The sequence below is a fragment of the Salmo salar genome, chromosome ssa01 (genome assembly GCF_905237065.1).
Source record: "Salmo salar chromosome ssa01, Ssal_v3.1, whole genome shotgun sequence".
NCBI classification, from domain to species: domain Eukaryota; kingdom Metazoa; phylum Chordata; class Actinopteri; order Salmoniformes; family Salmonidae; genus Salmo; species Salmo salar.
In genome coordinates, this window is record NC_059442.1 from 1,939,498 (window position 1) to 1,961,138 (window position 21,641).

A 21,641-nucleotide genomic window follows, 5' to 3' on the forward strand; every position below is an offset into this window, starting at 1 on the left:
GCTATCAACCCAATACAAGGTACCACTGCTATCAACCCAATACAAAGTACCACTGCTATCAACCCAATACAAGGTACCACTGCTATCAACCCAATACAAGGTACCACTGCTATCAACCCAATACAAGGTACCACTGCTATCAACCCAATACAAGGTACCACTGCTATCAACCCAATACAAGGTATCACTGCTATCAACCCAATACAAGGTACCACTGCTATCAACCCAATACAAGGTACCACTGCTATCAACCCAATACAAGGTATCACTGCTATCAACCCAATACAAGGTACACCTACAATCACCACCACCACCACCACCACCACCACCACCTACAATCACCACCTAAAACCACCACCGCCACTACCTACAAATCACCACAACCACACCTACACATACAGGTGGACCACCACCCTCCCTGTACCCACCTGAAGGCAGCCAGTAGAGGAGTGTAGATAGAGTCACCATCGTACACATACAGGTGGTCCCAGCTACACTCTGTAGCAAAGTGGTCCAACCTCAGTCTGAGGATGCTGTTGGGCCTGCAGGACAGAGACAGAATACAGTTAGGCCTTTGGTTGGAGAAACATGATTAGCCTTTAGTTCAACTAAACATGGATAACCTCAGGTCAAGGAGACACTGTTAAGATAAACATGGATATGGTTGAAGTTCAGTTTGAGGATGGTGTTGAAAAAAGTATTGGCTGAATCCCAGAATGCACTAGAGGTCGACCGATTAATCGGAATGGCCGATTAATTAGGGCCGATTTCAAGACTTCATAACAATCGGAAATCTGTATTTGTGGACGCCGATTTGGCCGATGTTTTTTTTTGTTGGGGACCTTTATTTAACTGGGAAAGTCAGTTATGAACACATTCTTATTTACAATGACGACCTACCAGGGAACGGTGGGTTAACTGCCTTGTTCAGGGGCAGAACGACAGATTTTTACCTTGTCAGCTCGGGGATCAATTTAACAAAGCGCATTTGCGAAAAAAGCACAATCGTTGCGCGACTGAACCGAACCATAAACATCAATGCCTTTCTTAAAATCAATACACAGAAGTATATATTTTTAAACCGGCATATTTAGCTAAAAGAAATCCAGGTTAGCAGGCAATATTAACCAGGTGAAATTGTGTCATTTTGCGTTCATTGCACACAGTCAGGGTATATGCAACAGTTTGGGCCGCCTGGCTCGCTGCGAACTAATTTGCCAGAATTTTACGTAATTATGACATAACATTGAAGGTTGTGCAATGTAACAGGAATATTTAGACTTATGGATGCCACCCGTTAGATAAAATACGGAACGGTTCCGTATTTCACTGACAGGAAAAACGTTTTGTTTTCGAGATGATAGTTTCCGGATTTGACCATATTAATGACCTAGGGCTCGTATTTCTGTGTGTTATTATGTTATAATGAAGTCTATGATTTGATATTTGATAGAGCAGTCTGACTGAGCGGTGGTAGGCAGCAGCAGGCTCGTAAGCATTCATTCAAACAGCCCTTCGCAATGCATTGCGCTGTTTATGACTTCAAGCCTGTCAACTCCCAAGATTAGGCTGGTGTAACCGATGTGAAATGGCTAACTAGTTAGCGGGTGCGCGCTAATAGCGTTTCAAACGTCACTCGCTCTGAGACTTGGAGTAGTTGTTCCCCTTGCTCTACATGGGTAACGCTGCTTCGAGGGTGGCTGTTGTCGATGTGTTCCTGGTCCGAGCCCAGGTAGGGGCAAGGAGAGGGACGGAAGCTATACTGTTACACTGGCAATACTAAAGTGCCTATAAGAACATCCAATAGTCAAAGGTATATGAAATACAAATCGTATAGAGAGAAATAGTCCTATAATTCCTATAATAACTACAACCTAAAACTTCTTACCTGGGAATATTGAAGACTCATGTTAAAAGGAACCACCAGCTTTCATATGTTCCCATGTTCTGAGCAAGGAACTTAAACGTTAGATTTCTTACATGGCACATATTGGACTTTTACTTTTTTCTCCAACACTTTGTTTTTGCATTATTTAAACCAAATTGAACATGTTTCATTATTTCTGAGGCTAAATTGATTTTTATTGATGTTTTATATTAAGTTAAAATAAGTGTTCATTCAGTATTGTTGTAATCGTCATTATTACAAAAATCGGCCGATTAATCGGTAGAGTTTTTTTTTTTGGGTCCTCCAATAATCGGTATCGGCGTTGAAAATTCATAATCGGTCGACCTCTAAAAAGGATGTTTTGGGGCATAGAATGCACAGCGGCATGTGGTTCAATTTGAAGAGATAAATCATTGCCATAAGCACGAAATGCTCAACTGTTTTCAGCGGAGTGGTGGCAGCGTAGCCTAGTGGTTAGAGCGTTGGATTAGTATCCCAAAGGTTGCAAGATCGAATCCCCGAGCTGACAAGGTACAAATCTGTCGTTCTGCCCCTGAACAAGGCCGTTAACCCACTGTTCCTAGGCCGTCATTGAAAATAAGAACTTGTTCTTAACTGACTTGCCTAGTTAAATAAAGGTTAAATAAAATAAATTAAAAATAAAAAACCACAAGTGTTCAAAATGTTGTCACTGTAAACACTCATGGAACACTTGGCAATGTTTGTAAAAAAATAAATCAATTCAGTCTCTTCACCTCTGGAATACTTTACATGTTCACAAATATCCTCATTCAGAGGCAGAAGGGTCAAAGAGACTGGTTGTCAGGAAAGAGAGGGATCTTGTCCATATATGGTCATGGATATGTAGTCTATCAAAACCACAATCATGTCCTTCTGTCTCAGCACCAGATTCCCAGTGCTGGAGGTCAGTGGGGTTGTACTGGAAGACTGGCTGTCTCCCAAATGGACCCCTATTCTCTATATAGTGCACTACTTTAGACCAGAGCCCTATTACAGCCCTATGGGTCCTGGTCAAAGAGCCCTATGGGTCCTGGTCAAAGAGCTCTATTAGAGCCCTATGGGTCCTGGTCAAAGAGCCCTATTAGAGCCCTATGGGTCCTGGTCAGAGCCCTATGGGTCCTGGTCAAAGAGCCCTATTAGAGCCCTATAGGTCCGGGTCAGAGCCCTATGGGTCCTGGTCAAAGAGCCCTATTAGAGCCCTATGGGTCCTGGTCAGAGCCCTATGGGTCCTGGTCAAAGAGCCCTATTAGAGCCCTATGGGTCCTGGTCAAAGAGCCCTATTAGAGCCCTATGGGTCCTGGTCAAAGAGCCCTATTAGAGCCCTATGGGTCCTGGTCAAAGCGCCCTATTAGAGCCCTATGGGTCCTGGTCAAAGAGCCCTATTAGAGCCCTATGGGTCCTGGTCAAAGAGCCCTATTAAAGCCCTATTTGTCCTGGTCAGAGCCCTATTAGAGCCCTATGGGTCCTGGTCAGAGCCCTATTAGAGCCCTATGGGCCCTGGTCAAAGAGCCCTATGGGTCCTGGTCAAAGAGCCCTATTAGAGCCCTATGGGTCCTGGTCAAAGAGCCCTATTAGAGCCCTATGGGTCCTGGTCAGAGAGCCCTATTAGAGCACTATGGGTCCTGGTCAGAGCCCTATTAGAGCCCTATGGGTCCTGGTCAGAGTCCTATTAGAGCCCTATGGGTCCTGGTCAGAGCCCTATTAGAGCCCTATGGGTCCTGGTCAAAGAGCCCTATTAGAGCCCTATGGGTCCTGGTCAGAGCCCTATTAGAGCCCTATGGGTCCTGGTCAAAAGTAGTTCACTAAATAGGAAGCCATTCGGGACACAGACAGTGGATTGTCCTCACTTCATTAGCTAGCTGCTCTTCTAAGAGTCCCACAGCAGAATGATGTCAACATGGATGATTCAGTTATTATTATAGAAGTCCAGTTCATCACTTTGTTTTTCTCAACATTCTGGTGATTTGGATTCAGAAGATGAACTAGTGGGATGAAGCTAAGTGCTGATAACCTGGTGCCCGATAACCTGTTAACACGCTTCATTTAATGAAGAATCTCTATTTGCATAGAGAATGTAACAGCAAAACCATTTAAAACAAACATCACTGCATATTATGAAGCTTAGCTTATCACTGGTATAACTTTCAATTCATAAACAGCAACATATTATTGGTTGATCTTTAAGAGAAGCTTGGCAATACACACTCAGTGGCCAGTTTATTAGGTACACTCATCTAGTACTGGGTGGGCCACCCCCTTTGCCTCCAGAACAGTACCGGGTCGGCCACCCCTTTGCCTCCAGAACAGTACCGGGTCGGCCACCCCCTTTGCCTCCAGAACAGTACCGGGTCGGCCACCCCCTTTGCCTCCAGAACAGTACCGGGTCGGCCACCCCCTTTGCCTCCAGAACAGTACCGGGTCGGCCACACCCTTTGCCTCCAGAACAGTACCGGGTCGGCCACCCCCTTTGCCTCCAGAACAGCCCGACCCGGTTCAGGGATGGAAACGTTGCTCAATTGGTATCAAGGGACCTAACATGTGCCAGAAAGATATTCTCCACAGCATTACACCACCAGCCTGTACCGTGGACACCAGGCAGGATGGGTCCATATCCTGACTCTGCCATCAGCATGCCGCAACAGGTACCAGGATTCGTGGGACCAGGTGATGTTTTGCCACTCCTCAGTTGTCCAGTGTTGGCCCAATGGAGCAGCTTGTTCTAGCTGATAGGAGCGGAACCCGGTTTGGTCGTCTGCTGCAATAGCCAATCCGTGACAAGGACCGAAGAGTTGTGTTCCAAGATGCTGTTCTTCCACACCACTGTTGTACTGCACTGTTATTCGTCTGTTTGTGGCCCGGTCGTGGCCCGGTCGTTATCTTGCACGATTCGTGCCATTCTCCTTCGACTTCTCTCATCAACAAGCTGTTTCCGCCCACAGGACTACCGCTGACTGGATGTTTTTTTGTTTGTCACACCATTCTCTGTAAACCCTAGACAGTGTCGTGAGTGAAAATCCCAGGAGGCCATTTCTGAGATAGTGGAACCGGCACGCCTGGCACCAACTATCATACCACACTCAAAGTCGCTTAGGCCACTTGTTTTGCTCATTCTAACGTTCAATGGAACAGTAACTGAATGCCTGGATGCCTGTCTGCCTGCTTCATATAGCAAGCCACGGCCACGTGACTCACCGTCTCTAGGAGCGAACCATTTGGGTGAACAGGGTGGGGTACCTAATAAACTGGCACTGACTGTAGATTGGGCCTATCTTTCAGTGACATTGTGCAGGCTGGAGGCATGTTGTTGTTGTGCTATTAGTCTATAGTTATACTGACGTTCCCTCAATGAGCCAGGTGCATTTGGTCTTGTACTTGTAGTTCCCTGGTCCGTCTGTCAGGAACCCTGAGGGACCCGTCAGCCTATAGGAGAGAAGAGAGGTCAAAGGTCAGAACAGTCGGCCAATAGGAGAGCGAGAAAAGGGTCAGCGGTTAGCCTATAGGAGAGGACAGATCAGTCAACCAATAGGAGAGAGAGAAAAGAGGTTAGAGATTAAAGGCCATCGCCTCACCTTACTGTACACCTATTACAGTCACACCTGATAACACAGCCATTCATCCAGTCCCAAGATCAGCCATTCATCCAGTCCCAAGATCAGCCATTCATCCAGTCCCAAGATCAGCCATTCATCCAGTCCCAAGATCAGCCATTCATCCAGTCCCAAGATCAGCCATTCATCCAGTCCCAAGATCAGCCATTCATCCAGTCCCAAGATCAGCCATTCATCCAGTCGCAAGATCAGCCATTCATCCAGTCCCAAGATCAGCCATTCATCCAGTCGCAAGATCAGCCATTCATCCAGTCACACCTGATAACACAGCCATTCATCCAGTCCCAAGATCAGCCATTCATCCAGTCCCAAGATCAGCCATTCATCCAGTCCCAAGATCAGCCATTCATCCAGTCCCAAGATCAGCCATTCATCCAGTCCCAAGATCAGCCATTCATCCAGTCCCAAGATCAGCCATTCATCCTGTCACAAGATCAGCCATTCATCCTGTCACAAGATCAGCCATTCATCCTCCAGGAGGTAAAAGTAAAGCATCTCTCATCAGTTGGACTGAGTGCAGCACCAACCAATGACTAACCATCTGACTGCACTATAGACTAGGGCTGCACATTTTGGGGAATATTCAGAGGTGGAAACTTTCCGTGGGAATTAACGGGAATATATGGGAATTAACGGAAATATATGCAAATTAATATTAATACCATTTAAATGTAGATGTTTTTTTTGCATTGGATATATTTACCATATCATATGGAGACAGAAACATAAACCTTTTACCTTATCATAAGTAGAAATAATTGCAAATTATTAAATCCTTCCAATAGAAATAAAAAAAACAATTTAGTTATGAATTGAACTTTAATTAAATGAGTTGACTCTTCACATGGGATGATTTCACTGAACAACAACTGAAAGGGAATATTGAATGATCCCCAGTGATCCATCTCATCTCCCAAAAACGTTTTCAACATACATCTGTAAAATGATAGTCTAGAAACTAAAGCTTTGGTTGTCTTCCTCTCAGGCTTCCATGTCTTCTCCCTGGACCTCCTCAATGTCCACCTCTTGAACATCAGACTCTGAGGCCTCATCTTCACTGTCACTTTCCAACCTTGTTGACGATGGCTTGTTGTCAGGCTCAAAATGCCTCAAATTTGCCCGGATGGCCACCAATGTTTCAACCCTTGTATTGGTCAGCCTGTTGCGTGATTTGGTGCGAGTGTTCCCAAACTAGGACCAGGTTGTGCTCTGAAGCGGCTGATGTTGGTGGGATTTGGAGGATGATGAAGGCAACAGGGGAAAGAGCCTCAGATCCACAAAGTCCCTTCCACCAGGTGGCTGATGATCTGTTGGCACGACTGCTATATTACATCTCCATCCTAAAGCCCTTGCTTGGAAGTGTACTTCGCCAGACTGCCAAGAACCTTGCCCTCATCCAGGCCAAGGTGGCGAGACACGGTAGTGATGATCTCTGCACCAGACAGGATGCTCTTGCCAGCATACTTGGGGTCCAACATGTACGCTGCGGCGTGTATGGGCTTCAGGCAGAAGTCTTCATGCTTTTGGATGTATTTCAGAACTGCAGTTTCCTCTGCTTGGAGCAACAGTGAAGTGGGCAGGACAGTACGGATTTCTTCTCTTACATCTGCAAGCAGAGTCTGAACATCAGTCAGGATGGCATTGTCTCCCTCAATCCGTGCAATGGCTACTGCTATAGGTTTCAGGAGTTTCAGGCTGCTTACCACTCTCTCCCAAAATACATCATCCAGGAGGATCCTCTAGATGTGGCCGTCCATATCGGCAGGCTGTGATATGGCCATTTCTTGGAGAGACTCCTTCCCCTCCAGGAGGCTGTCAAACATGATGACAACACCACCCCAACAGGTGTTGCTGGGCAGCTTCAATGTGGTGCTCTTATTCTTCTCACTTTGCTTGGTGAGGTAGATTGCTGCTATAACTTGATGACCCTTCACATACCTAACCATTTCCATTGGCTCTCTTGTAGAGTGTATCCATTGTTTTCAGTGCCATGATGTCCTTGAGGAGCAGATTCAATGCATGAGCAGCACAGCCAATGGGTGTGATGTGAGGGTAGGACTCCTCCACTTTAGACCAAGCAGCCTTCATTTTCACAGCATTGTCTGTCTCCAGTGCAAATACCTTCTGTGGTCCAAGGTCATTGATGACTGCCTTCAGCTCATCTGCAATGTAGAGACCGGTGTGTCTGTTGTCCCTTGTGTCTGTGCTCCTGTAGAATACTGGTTGAGGGGTGGAGATGATGTAGTTAATTATTCCTTGCACCACGAACATTCGACCACCCATCAGGGATGATTGCAATACAGTCTGCTTTCTCTAGGATTTGCTTGACCTTCACTTGAACTCTGTTGAACTCTGCATCCAGCAAATGAGTAGATAAAGCATGTCTGGTTGGAGGGGTGTCTGCTGGGCGAAGAACATCCAGAAATCTCTTCCAGTACTCATTGCCTGTGAGGATCAGAGGTGAACCAGTTGCATACACAGCTCGAGCAAGACAATCATCAGCATTTCTCTGACTATGTTCCTCCATTGAGTAAAAAACACTTCTGATTCCAGGAGGACCGTGATCTGTTGCTATCGATAAGGTGTCTGACTCATCATTTCACCTCCAATAGAAGTAGAGGGAGTTTTGTCAGAGGTTGCTTGTTGTGAGCGCTGAGGGAACTTTATGCACTTGGCCAGATGATTCTGTATCTTTGTTGCATTCTTCACATATGATTTGGCACAGTATTTGCAAATGTACACAGCTTTTCCTTCTACATTAGCTGCAGTGAAATGTCTCCACACATCAGATAGTGCCCGTGGCATTTTCCTGTAAAGATTAGAAAAAGATGAGTAAAAAAATGTATAAAAAAAATACAATTCCATGTACAGATAAATAGTTAAAGCAGTTAGATTAAACAACTATTTTGTAAGATAAATGTTTTCAAATGAAACATGTATGGAAACAGGTGAATTAACACTCCTCAGTTAGCAGGCTCAAGCAAGCTAAAACCGACATGATAGCAAAAACTAACTAGCAGAAATTGTTAACAAGTTAGGAAGGATTTAAACACACTTTGCTGTAGGCTATTATTTAACAAAAAATCATGTATGTCATATAAAATATATTCACCCCACCCAGTATTGTAATCTAAACTTACCAGAAAGCATGTAGTCCTTGGCTCAGACAGTGTAGTAGTGTGGGCTCTATAGCATCTCATTAGTGTGCAAGATCTTGAGAATCAGCTGTACATGTGATGGAAGAAGAGGGTTGCAGTTCCATTGAATTGGGGATAGTTTAACCAAAATATGCCACAAGACCTAGAATTGCCTTATGTGTATCCCACAAAAAAAGGTTCACTGTTATAAGCTAACTTTTTGCTGAATTTAAGCAAAATTCCCTAAATTTACCCGGAAAGTTTCCGACCCTTTGCAACCTTACTATAGACAGAGGATGGTTGAAGAGTTAAAATGTAGATGTTGTCATTTAATGACAGCTCACACAAACTGCCATGTTTTAGTGTGACTGTCCTCTCCAGTCACAAGCCAGATGGCTGATCAATGAACAGGGACAGAGAGGGATTTATGCTGAGCTGTTCTTCAACCAGTTCTAGCTGAGCAACTACCTTTATTTACTCCTGTTATTGTCGATATGTTCTTCCAAATAAGGGAACATTCAGTCTATTGAGGTGTTGTAGACTTCTGACCTGTTCTTGTCAGTAATGAGTGATTGTTATCATTACAAGTTATCGTTAGGCTACTCATTGTGTATAATTCTCTTGTGCTATAATTTCTCTCTCTCTCTCTCTGCATTGCTGGGAAAGGCCGGTAAGTCAACATTTCACTGTTAGTCTACACCTGTTGTTTACCAAGCATGTGCCAAATAACATTTGGAGGTGCTGGATAGACATTTTTTTCGACATACCAGTCATAAGAGGAGTAGTAAATGAAGGTAGTTGCTTAAAATTCCATATTTGGTGAGTAAGAAACTTATTTTGACATTAGAAAGCTCACAGTTTGTTTAACATGATTATGAACGACTACCTCATTTCTGTACTCCACACATACAATTCTGTAAGGTCCCTCAGTCCAGCAGGGAGGTTTTCCAATGCCTTACAAAAAAAAGCAGACATTGAATATCCTTTGAGCATGGTGAAGTTATTAATTACATTTTGGTGCATCAATACACACAGTCATTACAAAGAAACAGACGTCCTTCCTAACTTAGTTACCGGAGAGGAAAGAAACCCCTCAGGGATTTCATCATGAGGCCGATGGTGACTTTAAAACAGTTACGGAGTTTAATGGCTGTGATAGGAGAAAACTGAAGATAGTTACTCCACAATATTAACCTAATTGACTGACTAAAAAGAAGAATACAAATATTCCAAAACATGTATTCTGTTGATGGAGACGGCTCTCAACTAGGAGGCATTCTGCCTTCCGGGAAACAGAAAGGACAATGGAGACGGCTCTCAACCATTGGGGATCCATACAGCCTCCATCCTACTAAACTACACTGTAGCAGTTACAGATCCATACAGCTATGGAGCCTCCATCCTACTAAACTACACTGTAGCAGTTACAGATCCATACAGCTATGGAGCCTCCATCCAACTAAACTACACTGTAGCAGTTACAGATCCATACAGCTATGGAGCCTCCATCCTACTAAACTACACTGTAGCAGTTACAGATCCATACAGCCACCATCCTACTAAACTACACTGTAGCAGTTACAGATCCATACAGCCTCCATCCTACTAAACTACACTGTAGCAGTTACAGATCCATACAGCTATGGAGCCTCCATCCAACTAAACTACACTGTAGCAGTTACAGATCCATACAGCTATGGAGCCTCCATCCTAATATTTACACGACCGTTCAAAAGTTTGGGGTCACTGAGAAATGTCCTTGTTTTTGAAAGAACATTAAAAAAATGGTCCCTTTAAATAACATCAAACTGATCAGAAATACAGTGTAGACATTGTTAATGTTGTAAATGACTATTGTAGCTGGAAACGGCAGATTTTTAATGGAATATCTACATAGGCGTACAGAGGCCCTTTATCAGCAACCATCACTCCTGTGTTCCAATGGCACGTTGTGTTAGCTAATCCAAGTTTATAATTTTAAAAGGCTAATTGATCATTAGAAAACCCTTTTGCAATTATGTTAGCACAGCTGAAAACTGTTGTTCTGATTAAAGATGCAATACAACTGGACTTCTTTAGACTAGTTGAGTATCTGGAGCATCAGCATTTGTGGGTTCGATTACAGGCTCAAAATGGCCAGAAACAAAGAACTTTCTTCTGAAACTCATCAGTCTATTCTTGTTCTGAGAAATGAAGGCTATTCCATGCGAGAAATTGCCAAGAAACTGAAGATCTCGTACAACGCTGTGTACTACTCCCTTCACAGAACAGCGCAAACTGGCTCTAACCAGAGTAGAAAGAGGAGTGGGAGGCCCCGGTGCACAACTGAGCAAGAGGACAAGTGCATTAGTGTGTCTAGTTTGAGAAACAGACGCCTCACAAGTCCTCAACTGGCAGCTTCATTAAATAGTACCCACAAAACACCAGTCTCAACGTCAACAGTGAAGAGGCGACTCCGGGATGCTGGCCTTCTAGGCAGAGTTGCAAAGAAAAAAGCCATATCTCAGACTGGCCAATAAAAATAAAATATTAAGATGGGCAAAAGAACACAGGCACTGGAAAAAGGAAGATTGGAAAAAAGTTATGGACGGTGAAAAAATGAAAAGATGCTGGAGGAGTGCTTGACGCCATCTGTCATCATGGTGGAGGCAATGTGATGGTCTAGGGGTGCTTTGGTGGTGGTAAGGTGGGAGATTTGTACAGGGTAAAAGGGATCTTGAAGAAAGCCAATTTCCTCCTACAACAGGACAATGACCCAAAGTACAGCTCCAAACTATGCAATAACTATTTAGGGAAGAAGCAGTCAGCTGGTATTCTGTCTATAATGGAGTGGCCAGCACAGTCACCGGATCTCAACCCTATTGGGGAGGCAGGTAGCCTAGTGGTTAGAGCATTGGACTAGTAACCAAAAGGTTGGTGGATCGAATCCCCGAGCTGACAAGGTAAAAATCTGTCGTTCTGCCCCTGAACAAGGTAGTTAACCCACTGTTCCTAGGTGGTCATTATAAATACGAATTTGTTCTTTACTGACTTGCCTAGTTAAATTTAAAAAAATGAAATACTGAACTGTTGTGGGAGCAGCTTGACTGTATTGTACGTAAAGAAGTGCCCATCAAGCCAATCCAACTTGTGGGAGGTGCTTCAGGAAGCATGGGGTGAAATCTCTTAAGATTACCTCAACAAATTGACAACTAGAATGCCAAAGGGCTATAAGGCTGTAATTTCTGCAAATGGAGGATTCATTGATGAAATCAAAGTTGAAGAACACAATTATTAATCAATTAAAAATCATTTTTTATAACCTTGTCAACATCTTGACTATATTTCCTATTCATTTTGCAACTCATTTTATGTATGTTTTCATGGAAAACAAGGCCATTCTGCCTCAAACACGTGCCCGCCCTCCTGTAACATACCAATCCATCGTCCTGTTGTCGAACAAAGAATTTTGTGCCTTTATTTCGACCAACATAGATGTATTCATTCAAATGAATAAAAATTATGACACCTCCCCCTCTCTTCTTCGGGAGACTTTCAAAGCTGTATGACAGGGAAAGATCATTTCTTACAATGCTCATTATGTCAAAGCAAACTGAAACGTTAGGAACTGGTGGACTCAATCCTGGAAATAGACCGCCAATATTCAACTTCACCATCTCATGAATTATACGCAGAGGGGCTGAAACTTCAAACTCAATTTAATCTGCTTTCCACTGATAAAGCAGAGTTTCTGTTGCAATGAACAAGGGGGACGTACTTCGAATATGGGGACAAGACCAGCCGCCTATTGGCACACAAACTTAAATGCCAGTCAGCATCTCATCTTATCTCTCAGGACTCTTCCCGTAATCTTACAAGTGATCCCTCTAATATTAATTCAACTAACCTCTACAAAGCTGAACCCCCATCAGATAATACGGCTATGGACAACTTTTGAGATAACGTGGATATCCAATCCACTGATATGGACATGAGTAAAGTTCTGGACAACCCTCTGCATCAAGATGAGATAACAAAGGGTCTAAAGTTAATGCAAAGTGGCTAGGCCCCAGGCCCTGATGACAAGGCCCCAGGCCCTGATGTCTTCCCAGTCAATTTGTATAAACAAATTCTCAGATTAACTCGCCCCATTACATTATTAGATATGTTCACCGACTTATCACATGTCTCCCCCCCAACTCAAGCCTCCATCTCACTTATACTTAAGATCCGGTGGAATGTAGGGGATATCGGCCCATTTCCCTTTTGAACGCCGATGTTAAACTATTAGCTAAGGTTCTAGTATGCCGGTTGGAACCTTCAGGATGTCATATCTGACGGTCAAACGGGTTTTATCAAAGGGCGACAACTGTTTTCCAATGTACGCCGGCTTTTGAACATTATAGTCTCTCCAGACCCCGAAATTGTTGTTTCTCTTGATGCAGAGAAGGCTTTCGCCTAGTTGGAGTGGGATTATTTATTTTAAGATTTAGGTTTTGGGTCCAATTTCATATCATGGATACGTCTGCTCTATTCTGCTCCTACGGCTAGCGTCCAACTCTCAACGTTCAAAATACTTCCCCCTCTCCAGAGGGACCCGTCAAGGGTGTCCTATGTCCCCGCTCCTTTTTTCTAGTGCGATAGAACCGCTCTCCTTGGCCTTAAAATGATCTCCATCATTTACTGTAATCCACCGAGCTGGTAAAGAAGTGTCACTGTATGCAGATGGTCTACTATTATTTAGGTGTGAATATAACACACTCTCTGGCTACCCTCCATAAAACAAACTTTTCAAGCCTAGTCATACGAGTTAAAGTAGAATTACAATGCTGGGATAGTCTGCCTCTCTCATTAGCTGGCAGAATCCAATCTGTTAAAATGAACATTTTACTTAGGTTTCTATACCGTTTTCAACATCTTCTAATCTTTCTGCCAAAATCATTTAAAAAAAATGTTTTTAACCAAGTTGGATAGGCTCATCAGTCATTTTATCTGGGCAGGCAAATCACCTAGGATACGTAGAGCAATACTTCAAAGAAGGAGACAAGATGGAGGATTGGCACATCGAAATGTACTGCTTTACAATTGGGCAGCCAATATTCAAAGGATTATGGTCTGGTGTAATGCTCCAGGGACCAACTGGTGCTTATAAGATGTGCAGTCCTGCCAATCATCCTCCCTTTCTGCACTTGCCTGTGCCACACTGTCCTTGTGTCTTTCAAAGTATCCTGGAAACCCCATTATGCCCTCTACTTTTAAGATCTGGAGATAATTTGGTCAACATGTTAGACTTTCTGGTCCCTTCTCTTCTAAGCCCCATCTGTATCAACCACCTATTTTTACCCTCCAAACTCCACCAGGCTTTTGTTTTGTGGCGTGAGAGAGGTTCGGTTTGTTTCAAAGATGTATTTTTAGATGAGAAGTTTGTCGGCTTTAATGATCTCGTTGCTAAATCTAATCTGGCTCATTATAATCTTTTCCGCTATTTTCAAGCCCGTAACTTTGTTCACTCTCATTAACTGCCTCCCAAGACGATGCTCGAGGAGATTTTGTCCCTCCCGTGGAGTCAGCAAGGTCTGATTTCTAGATTATATGACATTATGCTGTCCTCTGAACCCTCTCCAATAAACAAAATCAAGACAGACTGGGGTAGTGAACCTGAACTTGACTTTACAGATGACAGGCTGGACGAGGCTTTACAGACGACTGGCGGGACGAGGCTTTACAGACGACTGGCGGGACGAGGCGTTACAGATGACAGGCTGGACGAGGCTTTACAGACGACCGGCGGGACGAGGCTTTACAGACGACCGGCGGGACGAGGCTTTACAGACGACCGGCGGGACGAGGCTTTACAGACGACCGGCGGGACGAGGCTTTACAGACGACCGGCTGGAGGAGGCTTTACAGACGACTGTAAAGCCTCCTCCAGCCACATCATGTGCTCGGTTAGGTTTAATTCAGTTCAAAGTCTTGCACAGAATTCACTACACCAAAGAAAGACGTAGTAAATTCCTCCCAGACACAAATGACACGTGATAAGATGTTCATTCACTCCTGCAGACCACAGCCATGTTTTTATTTGTGTTCAAAGCTGTCTGAGTATTGGTCATCCTTTTTTAATACGCACTCCAACATTCTAGATCTTGGCCTGCAGCCTTGTCCTCTAATAGCCATATTTGGAGGTCCATCTTTGTTGCCTCGTCTCACTGAAAGTAAAGGGGACGTTGTAACGTTTGCTTCCCTTATAGCCCGCCGGCAGATCTTCCTTAACTGGAAATCCTTCAAACCTCCCACTGTATCATCCTGGTTGAAAGATCTGTCTTTTCTACACTTAGAAAAAATTAAATACACTCCGAGAGGCTCTACTGGTGACTTTTCCTTGAGATGGCAGCCTTTCATTTCCTGTTTTGAATAGTTGCCCTCTATTGATCAGGAATGTTGGCCAACGGGATACAGGAGGGTAGAGATAGTATGTTGAGATATTTTTATTTATTTTTGTGTACATATGTATATTATCTTCAATTGTAAATTTGTTACAGAAATTGTAAATGTATGCAGCTTTTGTTGTTAAAGGGAGGGAGGCGTTTCAATAAGTATAGGGGGATAAAATGATGTATCTGTTCGATTTCTAATTCTTCATATGTCCAATAAAAATATATAGAAAAAAATAACATCTAAAACATCTACTTGGAAATCTATGGAGGAACTGAACATGGTTGTCCAGCAATGACCAACAACCAACTTGAAGAATTTTGAAAAAACGAAGGGGAAAAAAAATTGGCAAATGTTGAACAATCCAGGTGTGGAAAGCTCATAGAAACGTACCTAGAAAGACTCACAGCTGTAATCGCTGCCCAAGGTGCTTCTAAAAAGTATTGATTCAGAGGTGTGAATACTTACGATTTATTTATTTAACTAGGCAAGTCAGTTAAGAACAATTCTTATTTACAATGACGACCTACCAAAAGGTAAAAGGCCTCCTGTGTGGACGGGGGCTGGGATTAAAAATAAAAATATAGGGCAAAACACACATCACGACAAGAAAGGCAACACTACATAAAGAGAGACCTAAGACAACAACACAGCATGGCAGCAACACAACATGACAACAGCATGGCAGCAACACAACATGACAACAACATGGTAGCAACACAACATGGTAGCAACACAACATGGTAGCAACACAACATGACAACAACATGGTAGCAACACAACATGGCAGTAGCACAAAACAGGGTACAAACATTATTGGGCACAGACAACAGCACAAAGGGAAAGAAGGTAGAGACAACAATACATCATGTAAATGAGATGTCTTTAATTTTCCATAAATTTGCTAAATTTTCAACAAAAAAATGTACTTTCTCATTATATGTAGATGAGTGATAGAAATAATATATTTAATCCATTTAGAATTCAAGCTGTAACACAAAATGTGGAATAAGTCAAGGGGTATGAATACTTTCTCAAGGCTCTGTATTAAACTTTGAATTATAGTTTGTAAACTTGATTTCAGACCATCTGCCATAGTGCAACTTAATATATACATTTCATTTGAACATTCAATTAAATTGAAATATATATATATATATATATATATTTAAACTGAATATAATATTCACTCAATTCAGTGTCAAATCATGAAACAAGTTCAACTTATGAATTCAATGATTACATTTGTACATTAGAAATTCAAAAATGTTTAATTCAAAGTCCTAGCTAATAGAAATTCAAAATGAAGGAAATTAGAATTTATTTTGGCAGTGAACTCGCTCCATATTAATGTTGAGACCAGAGCGTCGGGACTCTTAACAAAACTCCCCCAATACAGAAGAGGACTTCGTCCAATGACTGATATGTAATGGAAGTCGTAGGCAGCGACTCTCACCTGAACCTTCCTCCGCAGTGTTGGCATTGGTCCCCGACCCAGCCGGGGCTGCACACACAGTGGCCCGTAGACGTGTTGCATTGCCCGTTCATACACGGTTTGTCGCATTCTTTCGCCTCGGTGATAGTCGGCAGTCCAAGGAGCAGCCCGAAAGCGGAGAAAATGAGCAGTGTTTGGAGCATCGAGGCCCGGCCACCGACCTCCACCAGCCCGCTAGTCAGGCTCAGGATGCAGGCCGGACGCCGTATCGCTCCGTCCATTCTCCAAAAAGATGGCTACTGCTCGAAACAGGTCCGGACCACTAGTCCACTTCTGGTCGGATTTGAATGCGACCGGCACTGGTTTTCAAGTTCCGTGGAGATTTGAGAACGACTCCTTCCTATCTCCTTGTTGTTCCTGATTTTAATCTCATTCCTGCATCACATTTTTCCAGTGGCTATGATACCACCGATGAACATAGCTGCATATTGACATCAGGAAGTGACGTCAGGGGGCGTTTACAGACACACACGGAAATGCGCAACGAGGACATCAATTTTATTAAGGGTTTAAAATTCCAATTCAATTTGTTCCAGTAAATGTATGATCATTTTTATCTAACACATGATTTAATGCATACTTAAACTTTATACATGTACACTCAAATTACAGATGAATCTGATTGAATTGCATTCGAAGTTTATTCTTCATTATAAAGGCCCTGCAAGCCCATGGAGCCACAGCGCTCTATCATGATGAGAGGTCAGCCCGCAGAAGACATCAACAGACAGCCCTGACATATAGTAATCACATTACAAATATACACGAACCAAACTGACTGTAAATGTGTCTGCTGTAATAATCGCAGTCTAATGTCTCCATCTATACATTTTGAGAGGGTTTTATGCACACAACAATAAAACAGCATCACATTTACATTTTTACATTTAAGTCATTTAGCAGACGCTCTTATCCAGAGCGACTTACAAATTGGTGCATTCACCTTATGATATCCAGTGGAACAACCACTTTACAATAGTGCATCTATAGCTTTTAAGGGGGGGGTTAGAAGGATTACTTATCCTATCCCAGGTATTCCTTAAAGAGGTGGGGTTTCAGGTGTCTCCAGAAGGTGGTGATTGACTCCGCTGTCCTGGCGTCGTGAGGGAGCTTGTTCCACCATTGGGGTGCCAGAGCAGCGAACAGTTTGGTAACAAACCAGTTTTATAGTTCAGAATGTAGGTGAATCACCATCTCACTATTAGTACAAATACATTCTCATGATTTATCAATGTAATTATTCCCTTACTGGATTTAGCAAAGATGGGACATTTTATTCTGAAGACGATTTAATATGGAATATGCCAGTCTTCCAGTGCTGAAGCCGTGAGGACAGCCTGGTCTCAGATCTGTGCTCTGACAACGACCATAAGAGTTGGTATCTGGCGAGACACCACAGTCCTGAGATCAGGCTATTGAAAACAGGCAGGGAGGAGAGGAGACTACTGATGAATAAAGGGAACTAGTCTTAACATCCTGTGATTGTGTTTCTTTCTAGATGTGTGTTTACATTTGGCTCTCACTGACTGCTGGATCATCTTCAAAAGGACATCATTAACCAGGTTTTGATTTCAGGCTCCTTGACATCACCATAACAATCTGCCTCCTCCTGGCAGTGCTGTAGGAACAACCCTTACATCCCAAATGGCATCCTATTCCCTATAGAGCGCACTACTTTGGATTAAAATTGTATTCAAGCAGATGAGAAACGAAGGGGAGACAGATTAGGATTAGGAGGAGACAAAGTGAGGTCTGCAAAATAGTGCCCTGCTTTGGACCAGGAACCTGCTGGACACCGGTCCAGTTCCTGTCCTGCTTTGGACCAGGAACCTGCTAGACACTGGTCCAGTTCCTGTCCTGCTTTGGACCAGGAACCTGCTAGCCAAACCAAACACACTGGTCTAGTTCCTGTCCTGCTTTGGACCAGGAACCTGCTAGCCAAACCAAACACACTGGTCCAGTTCCTGTCCTGCTTTGGACCAGGAACCTGCTAGCCAAACCAAACACACTGGTCTAGTTCCTGTCCTGCTTTGGACCAGGAACCTGCTAGCCAAACCAAACACACTGGTCCAGTTCCTGTCCTACCAGATGAGCAGGCGCTGCATGGCATCAACCAATGTTTGCGTGCCACGTCATCGGCTGTGCAGTCAGCCATCAGACTGCTATGTAATATGTGGTCAGCTGATGTGTTGAATACCTATCCAGGCGTTGTAAGATCTGGCACAAGTCGGTGAAGTAGTCAGACAGGAACGTGACCACTTGCTTACTTATAGAGGAACAATGCGCCAGACGATGTCCTACCACAGCTGTGTTGGTCATGATAGATGATTGGTCCTCTGTTCTGAGACCAGGGTCATGATAGATGATTGGTCCTCTGTTCTGAGACCAGGGTCATGATAGATGGGAGGTCCTCTGATCGGAGACCAGGGTCATGATAGATGGGAGGTCCTCTGATCTGAGACCAGGGTCATGATAGATGGGAGGTCCTCTGATCTGAGACCAGGGTCATGATAGATGGGAGGTCCTCTGATCTGAGACCAGGGTCATGATAGATGGGAGGTCCTCTGATCTGAGACCAGGGTCTCAGCAGATGTTGTCCACACACACTATAACACACACACACACCACACACCCCTACCCACCACACACACTATAACACACACACCTACCCACCACACACACACACACACACACCCCTACCCACCACCACACACACACACACACACACACACACACACACACACACACACACACACACACACACCCCTACCCACCACACACCACACACTATAACACACACACTCCTACCCACCACACACACTATAACACACCACACACCCCTACCCACCACACACACCACACACTATAACACACCACACACCCCTACCCACCACACACACTATAACACACCACACCCCTACCCACCACACACACACTATAACACACCACACACCCCTACCCACCACACACACTATAACACACCACACACTCCTACCCACCACACACACTATAACACACCACACACTCCTACCCACCACACACACACTAACACACACACACCCCTACCCACCACACACCCCTACCCAACACACACACACCACAACAAACACACACCAAATGTAGATGTGTCAAATGTAGATGTGTCAAATGTAATCATATTCCAACGCACTTCATCAGACGAAGCGCATTCATTCATAAATGCACAGTACCAGTCACAAGTTTGGACATTCAAATCTATTCATTCCAAGGTTTTTATTTATTTGTACTATTTTCTACATTGTAGTGAAGACGTCAAAACTATGAAATAACATGTGGAATCTTGTAGTAACCAAAAAAGTGTTATACAAATCAAAATATATTTTAAATTTGAGATTCTTCCAAGTAGCCACCCTTTGCCTTGATGACAGCTTTGCACACTCTTGGCATTCTCTCAACCAGCTTCATGAGGTAGTCACCTGGAATGCATTTCAATTAACAGGTGTGCCTTGTTAAAAGTTAATTTGTGGAATTGCTTTCCTTCTTAATGTGTTTGAATCAATCAGTTATGTTGTGACAAGGTGGGGTGGTAAACAGAAGATAGCCCTATTTGGTAAAAAAAAAGTCCATATGGCAAGAACAGCTCAAATAGGCAAAGAGAAACGACAGTCCATCATTACTTTAAGACATGTCAGTCTGTGGAACACGGCTATTCTCTACGTCGTCAGTCTGTGGCTCTTTAGTCATATCCCAGTTTACCCTGATTAACTCTTTAGTCATATCCCAGTTTACCCTGATTAACTCTTTAGTCATATCCCAGTTTACCCTGATTAACTCTTTAGTCATATCCCAGTTTACCCTGATTAACTCTTTAGTCATATAGTTTACCTGTTAGACAGTTCTATCCAGTTTACCCTGATTAACTCTTTAGTCATATCCCAGTTTACCCATTTGCTTATGGTCTTGCCTACACCTAGCAACCTGTTTTTTAAATTATATGCACAAACAATATTCAATTGTATTTTGAACAGCAATCCAGACAAAATTAAAACGGGCCTATTGATATGAGTATGAATTCGGAGGGCTGAAAGGATTCAATATTAAAGCATTAGACCTCTCACTAAAGGCTTCAGACATACAAAAGTTCTACTTAAATCTGAACTGGTTCTCTAGCAGATTAGTAAGAATGTCATCTCACCCCATGTTCAAGAATGGCCTTTTTCTCTTTATTCAGATTGCAACCTCTCACTTTCGGTTATTTGAATACAAAAGAAATCTCCAAAATATAATTATTTTTTAAACAAGCCATAGAAAGTTGGTTGCAGTTTCAGTTTAATCCACCTGAAAAAGACAGAACAAATAATACAACAAATATTGTGGTTAAACTCCAGCTAGTCAAACATTTGCAACATTTTGACTAGCTGGACCTTGATACCAATGTGGGAATCTTATGATTTTCTTTCTTTGACAAAATGTTTGATCAAAAGTTGTAAAGATCTTTAGTTTAGTTGGTTGGCTTACTTCTCTCTGCATGAGTATGCTGCTAGTGTCACGTCCTGACCAGCAGAGGGAGTATGCTGCTAGGCTAGATAGCCACTTGACTGAAACATGGCTCAAGCATGATGAATTTACTGTGTTAAATGAGGCCTCTCCTCCTGGTTTCACTAGTGACCAGAATGAGGATGGCTGCTGTTTTACGGGCTCCTAACCAACTGTGCTGTTTTTTTCCCTCGTTGTTTGTAACTTATTTTGTACGTAATGTTTCTGCCACCGTCTCATATGACTGAAAAGAGCTTCTGGATATCAGAACAGCGATTACTCACCTCGAACCGGACGAAGCTTTTTAGTTTTTACGAATTGGAGGCGAACGATTTCCTTCTCCTCCCGGACCAGGGGGCGCAGATCCGGGTGTTCAGTGAGAGTTTTGTCAGCGAGTGGATAATCCGCCTTCACCGGCTGTCCGTTCTATTGGCAAACGTGCAGTCACTGGAGAATAAACTGGATGAGCTCCGTTCGAGACTGTGCTATGAACGGGACATCAAACTGTAATATCTTATGTTTCAGTGAGTCGTGGCTGAACGACGACATGGATGATATAGATT

At 43.3% G+C, this 21,641-nt stretch overlaps 1 protein-coding gene across 10 annotated transcripts in view; it reads right to left on the minus strand.

The window, feature by feature from the left end:
* LOC106610160 (attractin) overlaps positions 1–17,237 on the minus strand; it is a 210,059-nt gene extending 192,822 nt beyond the window's left edge. For 9 of the 10 annotated variants that reach the window (XR_006761182.1, XM_045704612.1, XM_045704577.1 and 6 more), the window contains exons 1-3: positions 16,525–17,237; positions 5,246–5,329; positions 429–542 (exon numbers count right to left, since the gene is read on the minus strand). Coding sequence is in view for 9 of the 10 variants with exons in the window: in XM_045704612.1 (XP_045560568.1) it covers positions 429–542; positions 5,246–5,329; positions 16,525–16,784 (458 nt within the window). In the remaining variant the exon portion in view is untranslated. The remainder of the gene's footprint in view (positions 1–428; positions 543–5,245; positions 5,330–16,524) is intronic. The other variant, XM_045704708.1, reaches the window with a different exon arrangement.
* Positions 17,238–21,641: the final 4,404 nt, after the last annotated feature.